The sequence below is a fragment of the Mauremys mutica genome, chromosome 3, assembly GCF_020497125.1.
Source record: "Mauremys mutica isolate MM-2020 ecotype Southern chromosome 3, ASM2049712v1, whole genome shotgun sequence".
Lineage (NCBI taxonomy): Eukaryota > Metazoa > Chordata > Testudines > Geoemydidae > Mauremys > Mauremys mutica.
The window spans coordinates 104,432,924-104,451,554 of record NC_059074.1 but is presented as its reverse complement, the minus strand read 5'-3'; the positions used below and the strand labels follow the sequence as shown (position 1 = coordinate 104,451,554).

The window sequence follows — 18,631 nt, the reverse complement described above, 5'->3', positions numbered from 1 at the left end:
TTGACAAGCTAAAGTCCCTTGAAATACAGAAAGCCTTCCTTATGCAGTTAAAGAAAAGGTTTCAAGCACTTGCAGACCTTGATGAAGAGGAGGGGAATGCAGATGAGGAGATCAACAAGAAGTGGGACAAAGTAACAGCAATTTATAAACAGAGCAGTGAAGCCTGTCTAGGCTACAGGCAGACGAGAAGGAAGGAGGGGATTACACCCCAGCACATGGAACGCCATAGAAACCAGATGAGTCCTGAAGAAAAAAGTTTTAGACACAAAATCCCAGAAACTGAAGAATGAATACCACGAGCAGTATAGCAAGGCACACCGGGCGGTCAAATGCCTTGTGAGAGCGAACAAATGGCATTATATTGATAATCTGGCAACACAAACAGAGGACGCAGCTGCTTGTGGTGAACAAGGAACCATCTACAAAATGATGTGGCTTATCAGTGGTAAACGGCAGACACCAACAAACACTCTCATCAGGAACAAACAAGGACACCTACTAACAACCGGAAAAAAACAAGAAATGCCCTGGACAGGGCATTTCAAAGAATTGCTCAACAGGGAGTCACCTAAAGAGGAAGCAAACATCCACAAGGCAGAAGAACTTGATATCAACACAGACACCCCAACTAAGGAAGAGATCATTCAAGCCATCAAATCCTTAAAAAATGAGAGAGCTCCTGGCAAGGATAACTTGAATGCAGAATTGTTCAAAGTAAATCCTAAATTAGCAGCATCTATCCCCTCTACATCAGTCTGGGAAAGGGAAAAAGTGCCAGATGAGTGGACCAATGGGATTATAGTGAAGAAACCAAAGAAAGGAACTCTCCATGATTGTAATAACTGGTGTGGTATCACACTTTTATCTGTGCCAAGCAAAGTATTGTGTAAGATCATAGTCCAGTTTATATCAGAAGCAGTTGAAAGCATTCTCAGAAAAGAACAAGCTGGTTTTTGGAAAGGCCGTGGATGCACAGACCAGATCTTCCCTCTACAAAACATAATAGAACAGTGCTTAGAATGGAAACGGCAACTCTACATAAATTTCATAGACCTTTGAGAAGGCTTTTGATAGCATTCACAGGACCAGCCTATGGCGCATTCTGCAGGCATATGGAATTCCTTTCCGTATAAACAACGTCATCAAAAGCTTTTATTTCAACATTACATGCAGTGTTGATCACAGTGAGCTCAGTTTTGAAGTCAAAACAGGAGTACGTTAGGGGGTGTGTCATGTCTGCAATCCTCTTCATCACTACCATCAACTGGGTAATGAGGTGTACAACAGAAGACATGCCAAGAGGCATTAAATGGACACTCTTCTCATCCCCTGAAGACCTGGACTTTGCAAAAGATGTTGCTCTCCTATCACATATCCCACACCATATACAAGAAAAAAACAACTCGACTCAATGCATTCAGCCAGCAAATTGGATTGAAAATCAATCGCAGTAAGACAGATATCATGACCTTTAATATTGCCTCACCATCACCAGGCTGGATAGAGGATTATGTTCTCACCAATGTAGAAACATTCACATTCTTGGGCAGCACCATCAACCAGGATGGTGGAACAAGCCAGGACATACGGAACAAAATCAATAAAGCCAGGAACACCTTCAGGAGCATAAATACAGTCTGGAAATCATCATGTACTTTCAACACTACTTTATAGTGCACAATGCTGGGGAATGAGAAAGTATGACATGTCCAGACTGTCTTCATTCCATACAACGTGCCTCAGAAAAATCCTTCGTATCTTTTGGCCCAGAACAATCTCAAACCAAGATCAGTACAGCCAAGAGGATATGAGCACCATCATTGCCAGGAGGTGTTGGGAGATGGATTGGTCATGCGCTTTGGATGATTCCATCACCAGAGTAGCAATAAGATGGACACCTGAGGGCTAGCGAAAATGAGGCCGCCCGAAAACAACATGGCGAAGAGCTGTGGAAGCCGAGCTGAAAAACCTGGGGCACAGCTGGGGAACTATTGAAAGACTTGCCAGAAACAGACAGGAGTGGAGGAGCTTCATTACTGCCCTAAACGCCAGAGGCGTAAGGAACATGATGATGATAAACTCTGCAGCTCAGCTTTCCCCAATTGTAAAAATGGTGATGATAATAATCATAATACAAATAATACCTACCTCACAGAATTAATTCATGCTTTGAAGGTTTAAAGCATGTTGTGCTATTTTTATTGAGAGAATGTTTAATCAAGTCACATTCTGACCTTGAATATCTGAGAAAAGATGAAGCCTCAACAATATTTAAAAGCTAAATAAAATGAGAGGAAATGAGTTAAAATTGTTACATTTTCTTACACAGTAGTGACAGCACCTTCAATTATTAAAATTGAAAGAATTTTAAGACTCTATTTACTTTTCAGTATTTGTGCAGTTTGATTACTTTCTGCATCTCCCTATTCTTAGACAATGAATATACCCCAGTCAGTGTCACTTTTTCTAACAGTTCATCAGTTACATCTGTGTCTCATGGATTAGCACAATGCTTCAGGAGGTTGCAAACACTGCAAGCAGACTATTTTAAAGGGTTTTTTATGAGAATTCACACACAATTAGTAATGAAAACTTTTCTCCTGCTCTTACAGTTTGTAAAACCTGTCTCTTAACAGACTACAATTTCAGGGGTGCTGCAGACATCTCAACACATGCAACATTCCGCACACACACACACTCATTTTCCAAGCACCATCACCAGCACAAACATGCAGCTGCTGGAACAGCATGAAGACACCACAGCTGGGGCAGAGGTGAGGGAAGGGTCACAGTGCATCCTCCACTGTCCCAGGAAAAGAAAAGTCATTTACCATACATATAGTGACAGGAGTTCTTTGAGATGCATGGTCACCATGGGTATTCACCACGGGTGTGCATGTGTTCTGCGTGCATGGCATCAGAAATTCTTCAATAGCAGTGTCTGCTGGTCCATGCCTACACCCTACACCTCATGCTCCAAACTGAGGGCTTAAGGGGCAGCGCTGACCACCTGCATCTCCAGTTTCTACTCTACCATGAATCAAATAAATATCCAAAGCAGTGGGGAAGGATGGCAGGTCATGAATACTTACAGGGACTACACATGCCAAAGAATTACAGTTACTCTAAAGCAAGTAACCTTCCTTTCTTCTTGGAGGGCTGGTCCCAAGAAATGTTCATCAAGGAGGTGGGTGTGAGGAAGATCTCTGTACCACAGTTTGCAGGATCTCTGAGCCAAAGGAAGTATCCTTCTCTGAGACTTGAATGAGGGAATATTGCCTGGTAAACATGTGAATGGAGCCCTAAGGTGCAAGTTCTACAAATCTACAGAAGTCTGATTCTTGGCAAGGCACCAAGGCAGCCTGAGCTCTGGTAGAGTGAACCCTGATGGACTGAAGAGGAGGGGCTTCTGCCGTCACATAGCAGAGGAGGATACAACTGGAAAGCCATTTTGAGAGTCCTTGGGAAGACATAGCTTTTCCTTTCATCCTCTCTGCTGTGGAGACAAATAACCTTGGAGACATTCTACAGGGCCTTGCCCTGCCTAGGGAAAAAGCTAAAGATCTGCATACAGCCAGTAAGTGGGGTTTCTTGATTTCCCTACTCTTGTGAGGTTTCCGGTAAAAAGACAGGTAGGTGAACTGTCTGGTTCAAGTTAAAATCACAGGGAACCTTGGGGATAAATTTGGGGTTCAATCTCTGGGATACTTTGTCCCTGTAAAAGACTGAATGAGGCAGGTCCACCATAAAGGCCCCAAGCTCACCTACTCTCCTGGCAGAGGATATAGCCATGAGGAAGGCTACTTTCATCAATACCTGCAGAGGGAGTAGGTGGTCAAGGGCTCAAATAGTGGGTTCCCGGATGAGGGAAGGCATTAATTGTTGCAAAATGTACTCTGCCAACTGATGGACAGTCTGTAATACAAAAAATCCCAGCCTCCTGAAGAAGCAAACAATGCTTCTGGCAACACAGTGAGAAATGCTTCCATTTGGCAGAACACCACCTTCCTATATAGGGCTTCCTGCTATTACTACGGAGGGAATTCTGTTCCAAAAAAATGAAAATTCTGTGCACAGTATTTTAAAGTTCTGCAAATTTTGTCATTATATATATGTGGAGGCTCCAGCATGGCAGTGGGGAGCACATGCCACTGGGTGCATGGAGGTGGAAGATCAGCCTGCAGGCCACTTTCCTCCTCCCCCGGATAGGGACTTGGTGGTGAGGCTGCCCCTGCCCCAGACACAGCACAAGGGCTGGGCCTGTCACTCTGCGCTAGGCATACCAGGTGTGGGTGAGCAGGCTCAGCCCGACAGGATCCAAGGCCTGGTCTACACTATGGGGGGAGGTGTCGATCTAAGATGCGCAACTTCAGCTATGAGAATAGCATAGCTGAAGTCGACGTATCTTATATCGAATTAAAATTACTTATTTTGCGTCCTCGCGGCGCACTGCGGCTCCCCTGTCGATTTTGCTTCCGCCTCTCGCCGAGCTGGAGTTCAGCAGCTAATGGGAGAGCAATCGGGGATCAATTTATTGTGTCTACTCTACACGCAATAAATCGATCCCCAATTGATCGATCGCTACACGCTGGCTATTAATAATTAAAAATATTTAAGGAAACAGAAGACTATAGAAAATACAACCATTCTGGATTGTATTTTTCTATAATATTAGAATGGCCATTCACTGAAATTTCATTTTCACAGATGGCTGACGATCCCCTATCTACTTATGAGGTTGAATTACTGAACTATATTACGAGGACTGTCTACAGCCAACATTTTCCAAGTTTTAAAGGGATTCCACCTCAGCCACTGTAACAAACTTTACCTCAAAGAATAGCATCATGTATAGGGAGGAAGATGTTCATGGAATTTACATCAATTAAGCAAATATTACATGTGAGTTTGTGTGCCAAAATGTTTACTTTCATACTAAAATATTTGTTTCAAGTCCATGTAGACACAAATGAAAGAACTAAAATATTGTGTACAAACAGATGTGTGCTTTTTAGTAAGTCTGTAGCGTTTGCAGCATCATCACTTGCTAATATCACCAAAATGACTGTGCACGCTCATAACATAGATTAACAATTAGAAAGGAACAGTGAATATGCGTATTATGAATCAACAGATAGACAGCCATCCACCATTCCCATTGCCCATCTAGACAGACAAAAATAGGTGGTGGTAAGTGTACTAGTAATTTAAGATTTCTCGTGACACCTACATGTAGTGGGCAGAACAGTGTGTCCGTATTATTTATGTGTGCACACAATATTCTGCTAAATACATGTAGGTGACACGAGAAATCAAAATATAAACTGTAACTACTACTATTACTGTACTTACCACCTCCTAGTTTTGTGTGTAAATCATATACAACACTAAATTTAAGCCACAAAATTCAGTTTTGGATCAAGACTTCAGATGAGGCTGTTAGATAAACAAAGGCCAGCTACAAAGTCGAGACTGAGATCTGAACTTCATCAGTGTTCTGAGTATTTGGCTGCAGGGGAGTGATTCTTGCCCATCTCTAACATGTTACATCAAAATTCAACTTTCTTCTGGTCCCATAGCTTCTTTCGGAGAGATGTCAGAAAAATTCAGCATTAATTAGAGAGGAGATTCATCACATTCTGAGTCTTTAAAATACCAGAAACCAAACACTGCCCTATATGAAATTTTCCAGGACTCATTGAGATGAACCCATTTATAAACCGTCGTTTCACCAAAATTCATCTTTAAAATGTCAGTTGTAGCTTTAACTGGAATCAGTATTTTATGTTTTTTTGGCATCATTTCACAATAACTGCTCCAGCTCCCCAACACATTGGCACAGACACTGCACACAAGCACCTAACTGGAGGCTTGATAAATTTAAAAAAGGTATTTAGCTGGTATTGGGCCAGCTTTAAGAGTGTATTTATGGATGTATGCCTCTGCTGCAAAGGATTAAATATATCCCACTGAAAGCCCTTTTATTGCGAACATCATCTCTGCACAGTGTTTCAAGGTAAGCCAATATTACTACAAGTTTAGTGGCTTTGAGTACTTTAGAAATTTTAACTCAAGAAGTTTTGAGAACTTCTGCATTGATTGACTTTGAGAGGAGATCATTAACAGGTTTCATTTCATTTATTTAAATGTATTGCATGACTATCTTAAAGTGCTTTCCATTCTGGAACAGTCTTCCAAGGGGAGCAGTGAGGGCAAAAAAACCTAACTGGCTTCAAGATTGAGCTTGATAAATTTATGGAAGGGATGGTCTGATGAGACTGCCTATAATGGTATATAGCTGATCTGCGATTGTTAGTAGCAAATATCCCCGAAGTCCGCTAACGAGACACTAGATAGGGAGGGCTCTGAATTACAACAGAGAATTCTTTACTGGTGTCTGGCTACTGGGTCTTGCTGAAATGCTCAGGGTCCAACTGACTCTCATATTTGGGGTTGGGAAGGAATTTTCCCCCAGGTGAGATTAGCAGAGACCCTGAGTGTTGGGTTTTTTTGCCTTCCTCTGCAGCACAGGGTACAGGTCATTTGTGGGTTTAAACTAGTGTAAATGGTAGATTATCTGTAACTTGAAGTCTTTCTATCTTGATTTGAGGACCTCAGTAACTCAGCCAGAGTTGATCTAGGGATCTATTACAGGCAGGGCCATCCTTACCCATACACAAAGTATGCAGCTGCGTAGGGCACCAGGAAATTTGGGGCACCAAATTTCCTGGTGCCCTGCGCAGCTGCGTGCTGCTCCAGCCCCTGCTCTGGCTCTTCCCCAGGGCCCCTGCCCCTGCTCCACCCCAGCCCTGCCTCTTCCCCCCACTGCCTCCACTTCCCTGAGGACTCCAGAAGCGGTCGGGCCTGCACTCACCGGTAAGTAGAGCGACCCAGCCCCAGCCGCACTGCCAGCAAGTGCTGGAGGGCAGTTCCTCCCTCCCCTGAAGCCTGGGAGCTAGGGGAGCAGAGCAGACAGGGGAAGGAAGTGGCTAGTCTCCCTTCCCCCAGACCCTGCGGAGGTCTGGTGCGGGGCCTCACATAGCCCTCCCCCCGAGGCCTGGAGCCAGCCCTCCCTGTGGAGGCCTGGGGCCCCCACTCAGCCCCCCCAGGAGGGGGCTGCGTAGGGCACCAAAATAGCTAGGGACGGCCCTGATTACAGGAGTGGGTAGGCGAGGTTCTGTGGCCTGCAGCGTGCAAGAGGTCAGACTAGATCAGGGGTAGGCAACCTATGGCACGCGTGCCGAAGGCGGCACACAAGCTGATTTTCAGTGGCACTCACACTGCCAGGGTCCTGGCCACCGGTCTGGGGGGCTCTGCATTTTAATTTAATTTTAAATAAGCTTCTTAAACATTTTAAAAGCCTTATTTGCTTTAAATACCACAATAGTTTAGTTATATATTATAGACTTATAGAAAGAGACCTTCTAAAAACATTAAAATATGTTACTGGCACGCGAAACCTTAAATTAGAGTGAATAAATGAAGACTCGGCACACCGCTTCTGAACGGTTGCCGACCCCTGGACTAGATAATCATGATGGTCCCTTCTGGCCCTAAAGTCTATGGATATATGAGTCTAAAATTCATTCCCTCCCCTCTCTTTTTTTTTTTTAAACAAGAGAAACTCCTCATCCACTAAAAAGTTTCTCCATTGACCCAAGTATCATACCCGTCTGAGGCCCAAGTGAAAAGGAAGCCTCTGAAGAATGCAGTCTTGTCAGTCTGGACATCTTGGTTGACCACAACTACTGCAGTATCACAAGGGAGAATCAATCGCCAAGCATATGTCTACGCTGCAATTAAGAACCCAAAGCTGACTCGGGCTTGTGGGGTCAGGCTAATAGGCTGTATAATTGCAGTGTAGACTTTCAGGCTCGGGTACCCAAGCCCAAACATCTATGCTGCAATTATACAACTCCTTAGCCCAAGCCCCGGGAGCCTGAATCAGCTTGCACGGGCTTCCCACAGGTGTCTAACTGCAATGTAGACATAATTAGGACCTGACTATTTTAGAATAACTAGAGGATCTACAAATTACAATCAACACTTTCATTTGCACCTAGAAATATAGAGGAAACCAATGTGCATTAGAAAGCCTTCTCTACGTCACCCAAACTTTGGGTCATCAATAGAGCACAAATTCAGCTGAAAGAAACATTAGCAACAGTGTATGTAGTAGATTTTAGTGGTCTGCCCATATACAGTAAAACATAAAAATAATGTGTGAGTCTTCCTGATTTGAAATATTCAGATTAATTTTGATCTGAAGGTTTGAAAGAGTTTGAAAAGATTTAAAAATGGTTCAAAGAGCTAAGATGAAAGATGTGTTCAAATGTAAAAATAAAGTGATTAATGTTTAAACTATTTTTTAGAACTTGCACCACACAGTGATAGGCACACAAGGAAATAAGTCCTAATTATAAGCAGTTATTCCCAGTCTACTGCAATCATCCAGCTCAGATTTCCATTTGTGCTCCCCACATCTTATGAAATTTTGGCTCTGAGCAGATCAGAATTTTTTTTGGTAAGAATTGTCCTCTGTGAAGTATATTTGAGGAAAACCATGTTAATAGGTGCAGGGTGCCTTAAGGAAACAGCAGACAGCTTGTATGGGTGACAGGAAATCCCTAGGTTCTCCTATGGGGCCTAGCTCCCTAAACTTTTATCAAACTTATTTAATATCCCTTAGGATGTAAAAGACTTTGAATGTAGAAAGATGTGGAATATTAGAGAAAATACAGACCTGGTTTCCTGTGTATGCTCCCTTTAATGATGAGGGTGACATGACTAGCAGACTGTCTGATGGGCTCTCATAATGTGATGGGAGTACATTATCGCAGGTCTCTCACAGAGAATAGTTAAAAGTTATTAATTATGCTGATCCACTCTCACTCTGTTCTTTTGGGCAGTCAGAATAGAATACTCAAGTTATGATATTCTATAGGTCATGTTTAAAACAAACAATGAACTGTGCTGTATCACTTTATATCTGGCACACTAACACCTGAAGACAATTCTGTGCTCTGTGTGATAGTGCTTACTAATGAATAAAAAGCCAACACCATAACTAGGCACTTATTTGTTAGGGTGAGCATACATCCATCCTGTTTTGGCTGGGGCAGTCCCCTTTTTAAGCTCTGTCCTGGATAGCCTGACTTTTTTGGCAAAATTAGACATTTGTGCCATGCCAGTGGGTAAATCAGTGGGGTGGAGGGGTTGCAGGAGGTTATAGGGCAGTGCTAGTAAGGGGCTAGAGGGGAAGTTGCATGGAGCGTCCTCACTCTGCCCCGTGCAGGTGGCGTCCAGCCCCATTCCATGGAGTGAGTGGGTCCCCCAGCCCCAAAGGGCCTGGCAGCTGTGTTGGGATTAGCTCCCTCCGCACCTCATGATCTGGAATGCAGGTCTGGCGCGACTGGGAGCTGAATGGGTGGGGCTGTGGTGAGATACGGGCGGGCAGCAAGGAGCCCTGCCACAGCTGCTGCAGTGCCCTGCCAAGCTCCTGGCCAGGGGAGCCACTCAGGAGGAGCCGTCAGCAGCAGCAGCAGCCCAGACGTGCAGTGAGGCAGCTGGGCAGGTAAGGCCTGGCTCTGGCTCTGCCTCTTCTTGGGCACTCTTGGGAACAGGCACTGAGCGTGGTGCAGCTCTACCCTCACCTCCAGCATCATAGAGTCAAACTCAATGGCTGCTTAGGAAAGTGTCTCCTTTTCACAGGAGACTTACAGAAATATGATCACCCTATTATTAGTAAAACAGAGTTCACCAGGAATAGCTTTTTTCAAAATGAGCATTTTCCCAATGGTTATAAGAGCTATTGTCCATTAAATGAGGAGGCTCAAATTCTGAGTGGTGACTGGACTCAGCAAAACTCAAGAATGTAATTAGGAAAAATCACTGCTCTGAAATCACAACTTCTCTTGTCCATTTATATAGTACAGTCGAACCCATTTATCTCGACCTCGGTTAACTTGCCAATCCTATTAACTCGAGGTTTTACAAGTGGAACCGCCAAACTCCCTCTTTATCTTATGGGTTTCTCATCCGTTATGTCGATTTGCCGAACCCTAATATCTCGAGCCCGGCTCCCCGCGTCCCCAGCCGCCCGCTCCCTGGCTCTCCAGCCGCGTGGTTCCCCAGCCGCCCGCTCCCCACGTCCCCAGCCGCCCGCCCGCCCCCGCATACCCGGTCCCTGCCCGTCCCCGCCCGCCCGGCCCCGCATACCCGGTCCCTGCCCGTCCCCGCCCATCCCCGCATACCCGGTCCCTGCCCGTCCCCGCCCGGCCCCGCATACCTGGTCCCCGCTTCGCCTGCCGCCCGCCCGCCCGGCTCCGCTTTGCCGGTCCCCGCTTCGCCGCCCGCCCGTCCGCCCGGGCCCGCTTCGCCGCCCGCCCGGCCCCGCATACCCGGTCCCTGCCCGTCCCCGCCAGCCCGTCCCCGCATACCCGGTCCCTGCCCGTCCCTGCCCGTCCCCGCATACCTGGTCCCCGCTTTGCCTGCCGCCTTCCCGCCCGGCTCCGCTTCGCTGGTCCCCGCTTTGCCGCCCGCCCCTCCGCCCGGCTCCGCTTTGCCGCCCGCCCGCCCCGGCATACCCGGTCCCTGCCCGTCCCCGCCCGCCCGCCCGTCCCCGCATACCCGGTCCCTGCCCGTCCCCGCCGCCCGGCCCCGCATACCCGGTCCCTGCCCGTGCCCGCCCGCCCGGCCCCACATACCCGGTCCCTGCCCGTCCCCGCCGCCTGGCCCCGCATACCCGGTCCCTGCCTGTCCCCGCCCGCCCGCCCGGCCCCGCATACCCGGTCCCTGCCCGTCCCCCCCCGCCCCCCCTACCCGGTCCCCCCTTCGCCTGCCGCCCGCCCGCCCGCTTACCCGGTCCCGCTTCGCCTGCCGCCCGGCCCGCTTACCGGGTCCCGCTTCTTTGGCTGCCCGGCTCCTGGTCCCCGTCCCGCTTCGCCGGATCCAGCCACGAGCAGGCACCGCGGTAAGGGGGCAGGGAGGGGGTGTTGGAGAGAGGGCAGGGGAGTTCAGGGGTGGGGGGGTGGATAGGGGTTTATCTCGATCATCGGTTATCTGGACTATTTTTGGCAAACCCCTAGGCCAGCGACATAACAGGGTTCAACTGTATATCAAAATACTGAATATATTTTAAGGTAAGCACAAAATTATGAAAATTAGTACTTGATACCTGAATCATTAACCTTAAATTAGAACAGCACAGGACAGCTTTACCCCAACTCGTTGGAGGGTTATTCATCCTTAATTTGTAATCCCTCCCCCTTCTACAGAAGATATTTTGAAAGACATATGAAAACTACCAGTCATGGCAGATTTAGTTTTACTGCACTCTTTAAAATGGTTAACTTCTCAATACAAAATGTTAGTGTTGCTGAAGTTGACAATTCTTCACAGAAAAAGATTGAGAATTGTGCTGAGACAGAAACATTTAACGATGAACAACTCTTGATTGACACATTATTATAAATTCAGAAATACAAGGTAGGTAGATAGATACATTCCCCTTCCTTCAAAAAATACAAAATAAAAACCTCACACCAGACCAACAAGTTAGGTACCTGCATCACCACTACTTCATGAGCAGTGGAATTAATCACTATACTAAAGCTCTTTTTGGAGATAAACGTTTGTATCCATATTTCTGATATAATATCCAGACAAACTCAAACAAATAATTTTGCTAAGGGCAATATCTCCACATCCAAAGTCTTGGCAACTCTCAAGGACAAATTTGTATCTGATGTACAGGAATGGAATTGTGTTCCATTTAAATGGACTTGAACCACCCCATACCAGGTGTCAATATGTCCTCCAGTTTTTATATTTTAAAAAATGCATGCAATGTATTTATTAATACATAACAGACATGCGGCAATTCTCCAAAAAGGGCCGTATTTTTGGAGTTTAATGTACCCAACCTACATACACCCACATCCTATATAATTTGAAAGCTTGTTTATGTATTTTTAGATGAGGTATGATGTGGAGTTGTCACGTGGTGCCATAAGACTATAGGCGATGTGAAACAATGGCACCCAAAATAAGAATGTGTCACTTTTTGCACAGTTCCAGAAACACTGCAACATGACTATGACTAGTTATTAAGTTAATTTAAACACCTTAATGCAGTGCTTATTGATCAAAGCTACTAAACAACGTATTAAAATATTTTTATTGGTTTTGCATGGGCAAGTTTCCCCCTCTCCAGAAATGAAGTTGTTTAGTATGTGGCAAAAATGGTGAATATCAATATTGCGCAATATACTAACATGAAATGTTTTCACACTGCATATTTTAATTCTCAAAGTATCTGACAAGTGATAATAGTTTTATATATTTTCAACTGAAATTTGCTGACCAGCTCAGTCTTACACTTAAGGTTGTGCACCCGTAGCAGTAGATTGCATGTCTATTGTTTGTACTGCATAGTAGTAGATATAAATATATGTGAATTCATAATGTAATTCTTCTCCATTTGTAAGCTTTTGTACATACAATGTAGCATCTAGTCTGCCTGATAGAAGGTTTTAATTTGTAATTGCCTGTGTAGGTAGGACTAGCCTTTGAAATATTCTAGAAACTAGCTTTTTAATTCAGCAACACTTATGCATAGGTCAGTATTAGTGTTAGAGATGACGATACACAGCTTCATATTGTCAATATGCAAAAGCCACGAGAGAAAGAAGTGACTTAACAAGATGTAGTGAAGATAAAGTCCATATCAGACATAGGGGAGCAATAAACACAGGATACCTACGTAGCAATGTGAGTCCTAATAATCGGGCTAGAAGTTATAAGGAAAGCACCACCACCTTCCACTCCTCCCATTTTGTGACCTCACCCTAAAACATTAAATTGTTTCAGTAATGTTAAACCAACCATTTCATATTGACATTACCAAAACATTTCAATTTTTCAGTTCTGTCAAAACTGTTCTGCAAACTGGTCAACCAAAACTACATATTTTGGTGAATTAGCCATTCATCAAAACAAACTTCACCTAATTCTAATTCTATACTCAGAGTAAATGCTGTAATTTTGGAAAGGATGTACTGTATTTTTCTTATGTAACAAAGAAGTCAAATCCCTGCTTTAAGTACAAAACTCATTTCAACTTTAACTGTGGAGACAACTAGCACCTCCTTAACAAAAGGTCTGTACGCTTGGCTACACTGTATTTCTTACTGTTCTTTGCAACATTGGTTCTCTTCAATGTGAACCAATATATCAGAGTTTTGCAACAACACATTTTTTCTATAGAAATGTTTTTAGTTTCTGAATGTTGTAGTTTTGAGCACATTTTTACATTTTTTTAAATTTCAAAATTATAGCATTTGCTACTGTGAGTTCTAGAGTCTAGTTAGAAGAATCCTCCTCTCCCCAATTAGTACATAATTTTAAGGTTTATCAAATGTTCAGCCTCCTGTCCCATGTGCATTTAGATAGCTGTTAGTTCAAAACAAATACAGCATAAAACACTGAAGCTTGTTGACAATACAAGTGTGTGGAATCCTAACCAGAGAACAGATACAGTACTGGCACCAGAGGTTTAAGCTTCCTTACACTAACTGCTAGTATCCCTCAACTTTTTAAGGGACCGTCTTTCCCTTCTGCTGATATTTCCAACAAGCAAGCCTGTTAGTTCCAATGAACACCTGTCCATTAAGAACTGGATAGAGACTGTCAATTGCTTCAGCCACCAGACAGTAAACACCTTGCATGAATGTCAACATGATCTGGATTCAAAACAGCCACCTAAGAGGTAAAAGAACTCTGTACCTCAGTCTTTTCTCCTTCTGTTTCAGAAATGCTTGCCAGACAAGTAGAAGTGTTATTAGTTTGGTCTGAAAGCCTGTTCTCTCCAGTGAAGCCTGCTTTTAGCCTAGTTAAAAATAACTTAACTCATAAAACAGCTTATTAGTTTTCTAGGTCAAAGCATGGAGTTTTCATCCAATTTGGAATAATATCTTCTTTTTCAAGCTCATATATCCCACTTTTCCTGTACTGAGTCTTGGTTTTCTCTTCTTCTGTGAGGGATGATTAAATGTATCTAAATATTGAGTGATGCTGGTTTTTATTTTGAGTATTTTAAGATGACTTCACCCTATACTTTTCTTTATCCTCTCTTCTCTCGCCTCTCCCTACCTTGTGACTATTCTGACAGAGGTGTATACAACAGCTAAGAGGCTTACTGTATTACACTGCCCTGCTATTCTGGACTGTATATATTTTCCTCCCTGCTCCCATCCTCCTTAACTTCTTCTGTCCTGACAGAATGAGTTGGTAAATGATTATATATTTTGATTTCACAAACCACATATGTTTAATAAAAAATATTATGAAGAAATAAGGTAATAGCGTAAAGACCTAAACAGCATTAAAAATATAAGAACTCTACATGAAACTGCAGCATTTTCAGTACAGCGGAATGGTCTCGCCGTGAAGTTGTTTCAATATATACTGAATTTTCCTGGTACCTGGAACACTGCAGCCTCATGATGCAACTTTTCACAATATTGTGTCTCAATGCTGCATCAATACCATTATAGCTAAGAATGGTTGTTCAGAAATGGAGTCGAGTGGAGTGAGCTGACTATGGCTAATGCTATTATTTAGAAAAACAACACCAGGATGTATAGAACATGTAATTTTTTATTATTTGTACTGTGGTTGGTTTTGGGAGGTCTCCTATCAGTAACTGGGAGCCCTCGTGCTAGACTATAATGAAAACAGATACCCAAAGAGCCTGCAATCTAAATTAAAGCATCACTTAAATTTTGAATGATTTTGGAAAATGGGGAATTTGGAAAATTAGAAGAGTTTTCTACCACATCATTTGAGGGGTGGGGTGAAGGAGAAGAGGAAGAAATTTAGCCCTAGTAATTAAACATAACATCTTCAATCCGCTTTACAGCATAAAAATTAATTACACTTCAAAACACACCCTTGAGTGATAAATGTAAGTATTTAGTGGGATACTTCATAGTATAGTATCATAAATTAATATAGCTTGTAGAGAGTGATATCTTAATAATAGGACACCTCTCTACAGTGCTCTTATAAAATTCTTACTAGCACCATCAGTTTTATTGATGTAGCCAAGTTATGGTTACTGAAGTTCTACTGTATTGTACAATTCAATAGGTTTAAACCTAAAAATATCATGAAAGTCCAAGGGCCTGTGATGTATCAAAGTTCTTCAGGCATGTACTGAAGAAGAGCATGCAAGACTGAGCTTTATTTAAAAAAAAAAAAAAAAAGGTGGGTGTGTTTGGAATTTTCCTTCACAACAGGTTTAAGTATAAATAAGTCACAAAAAGATAAGATAAGTTACCCAAATATATTCAATGAAGCGGTTGCTGCTACCTTCTTAATAAAAAAAAACACATCACAACTGGACAAAATCCTGTTCAGCATAATGGTAGGAAAATGTTCACAAGCAGCATCTGTTAGGGCAGATATAGTTCATAAAGGGCCACTGAGATAACCTTTAAATAGAGAAGAATCCATGCATTTGTAGCCAGCTCATGAAAATGGAAAGCATGAATAATAATCCTGACAGCAAACACTTAAGTGTGCCCAGTTTAGAACATTTTTCTACTGGCGTAACAAACATACCCCATCTCTTATATATGAGACACAGTCAAAAACAGATTCTCTTCCTACTCGCGTGTAATAAAAGACACTGTACCTCACAGTAAAATCATAGGAGCAGGAGGCCAATAAAGTTGCATGAAATGGTGAAAACTGCAAGAAAGAAAAAAAAGTACTTAACGCAAAAACCTTAGATACATATTTATCAACTTCCCAGAAATAAATAATAAAGTTATCTTCATTAACACTCCTTAGGAAAATACCACAACACACTGTAACAAAACAGGCTGCTTACTTTAACCACTGAGCTTTAGCAATTATGCTTTAAACAATATGTAATCAGCTACACTATAGTGGTAGGAATCCATTTCACTGTAGCGGTTGCCAGCAGCACTACTATAAATTAAGGACCTGACAGGGTTTCCATTAGGTATTTACTTTGAGATAGTCATATAGCAGGCTATTAAACTTTACTTTGGGCTGACACTTTGAATGCCCTCTCAGGCTATAAAGAATGTTTCAGTAAAGCTGTGAGACCATTTTGGTTTTTCCAGCTCAGTTACAGCAAGACATACCCAAATTTGTATCACACTTCAGAAGACATTCAAGATAGATTTCGCTGGCACCAAAGCCATACTTTGTCCTGAAATTCCTTTATTAATTAAGAAGATTGGAGTGAAGTTTGAAAACTGGTAGTTACACAAAATAGCCTAATACATTTCCCCACAATGCAGGGCGTATTATAGATTAAATTCTGGCATGGACTGTGGAGATGAGCACGTCCAAAAAACTGCAACAAAGAGGGACGAGAAACAGGATAAAAATTGCTCATCTCAGCTCTGGCATCTTAACAGAGAATTTCCTAGGTTTCTAACAAAAATCTCAAATCCTTGAAAGGCAGTACACATACTAATCACTGATGTGCCGGGTAATTTACTTTAAAGATTTGTATGTGTGGAATTTCCTTTTCTAAATGGTCCCAAGATCTGCCAAAGAGGAGACCTGCTCCTGCAGACCTCAGATGTATATTGAGGGGTGTGGAGATGGAGGAGAGGAAAATGAGTGGAGGTTTAGTCATGGTGTTGGAAGAGGAGACAAAAGCATTCCCTTGATCTGCTAATCACATTTCCTTCTCATCCACCATGGAGGGGTAATCCTGATGCAGCAGATCTCCTTTGATTCTCAAAGGAAAACCTAGAGAGGGAATCCAAGCTCATGGCTCCCTTCCTGCAGTGGCTAGGAGGTGAATGGGGGTGGTACTCCACGTGAACCTCCTCACGTCCACAGGACTTGAGCTCTCCTCTTAACATCCAAAAGAAGGGCTGGAACATGCAGCTGGTAGGAGGCTTAAGGTCAGCAAAGAAGATGGTCTCTCTTTGCTTTCTGCTGTACTACAGCCCCAGAGAGGGGTGTCCAGCTAATGAAGACTCCCTCCCCATGAGCTTCTCTTCCCCCCCGACATCTCATCCACCGTGAGACATAAGAATCAAATCGGGGGAGGGAAAGAGGGACAATGCAAACTCCAATTCCTACAAGACAAAATAAGCCAGCCCGCCTCCTGACAAGCCCAAACAGGGCTCATCAAAGACAAACACATACTGAATTTCACGGAGACCTAGAGGTGGCTCCCAATGAACCTCCTACGACCTGTGAGGTGGGTCAACAAACTCTTAAGGCTCATTGGGGAGGCTCCCCTCTTGTAGACCTCAGTCGGGTCACAGAAAAGGCAAGGACACCTGCGTCACTCCATCCCCCTCCACCTCCCAGATTTCCTATAGTCTGCAGGAAAGCTCCTTTCCCATGGGCCTCGGGAGCATGAACAGTAAGAGCAGGAGACTTGAACGCAACAAAAGAGGGGGCTCATTGTCCCCATGATCTCACATATTGTTCCATGGAGCTCTTGATTCATCAAGAATAACTCATCAGAGTTGATGAGCCATAGTGCTATTACTATTTAATATCTTAAGAACCTGTCAAAAATCTTGAGAGCTGTGCTCCAGATATCAACTAGGAGAGTCTAGTAAGCTTGGGTAGTTTTTTCCAGCCACAAAGTGGGAAGGAAAATAGACTTGAATTTTCTGAACCCCTCTACTTTTAGGGTGCCACAGTTCAGAGCTAATTCACTTCAAACTGGGAGACAGGGGAAGGTTCTACCTCTGCTACAGTACTAACCCACCAATTTTGAGGCCAATGGCAAGAAAGGGAGGAAAAACTGGGCTTATAATGGAAACTCATTTGCAAGCTTAATTTTGTGGTGGCTTTGTTGCTCCTTATTAGTGTCTTTCATCCCTAAGGCTCCTCAAGCCCTTCTATACACACACAAATGCACACTCAGCAAGCTCTAAGCCTTATTCTACACACATGCTGCTATCTCTAGAGTGGAAAGAAGCTGCTATTAAACAGCACACAGCAATAAAACAACACAATTTAAGAAAGGAATGAGGGAGTATAGTAGTTTCAGATGAAACTACATGAAGAATTTAAGTTGACCAGGCTTTTTAAAGTTTTTCATTCTGTGGAGCCCTTTACAATGAAAAGATCATCTCTTGAAGCTACTCTCTCTCACAGCACCTGAAAAACTTATTTTGAATGTCAAAATGTTGTACGTGTGGACCATTAGGAAGGACTCTGAGAATAACTAGTCTGTGAACTATTAAACAAGCAAAAATCTTGGGTACCTGCTTACTTGCTTCTTTATTTCTAGTTCTTAGTTGCATATATTGTTTGCATCACTGACACTTTAATAGAAACTGGAGTCCATTGACAGGGTAAGACAAAGAACTAAACTTACTTTTACTCTCCTTACAGCATAGGTATGGCCAACGAGGTTGAATACTGGCTGCCGGACATTCCTCAGATCCCAACCTTTCAAACTACAGTCAACTGCGCCAGTTACCAGCAAATTCTGATTATTAAAAAAAAGCAACACACACATGCAGACACATTAGAACAGGTTTACTACTAAACTGCAATGATTAAAATACAGCCTACAAGGTCTAAAAAGAAAATGGAAATGTACGTTACAAATATG

General features: G+C 43.2%; 1 protein-coding gene across 1 annotated transcript in view; it reads right to left on the bottom strand.

Annotated features, from left to right (window-relative positions):
- PEX7 (peroxisomal biogenesis factor 7) overlaps window positions 1-18,631 on the bottom strand; it is a 68,324-nt gene that overhangs the window by 24,297 nt on the left and 25,396 nt on the right. Inside the window, exons 7-8 of the mRNA XM_045011423.1 lie at window positions 18,392-18,505; window positions 15,698-15,753 (exon numbers count right to left, since the gene is read on the bottom strand). Coding sequence (XP_044867358.1) covers window positions 15,698-15,753; window positions 18,392-18,505 — 170 coding nt within the window. The remainder of the gene's footprint in view (window positions 1-15,697; window positions 15,754-18,391; window positions 18,506-18,631) is intronic.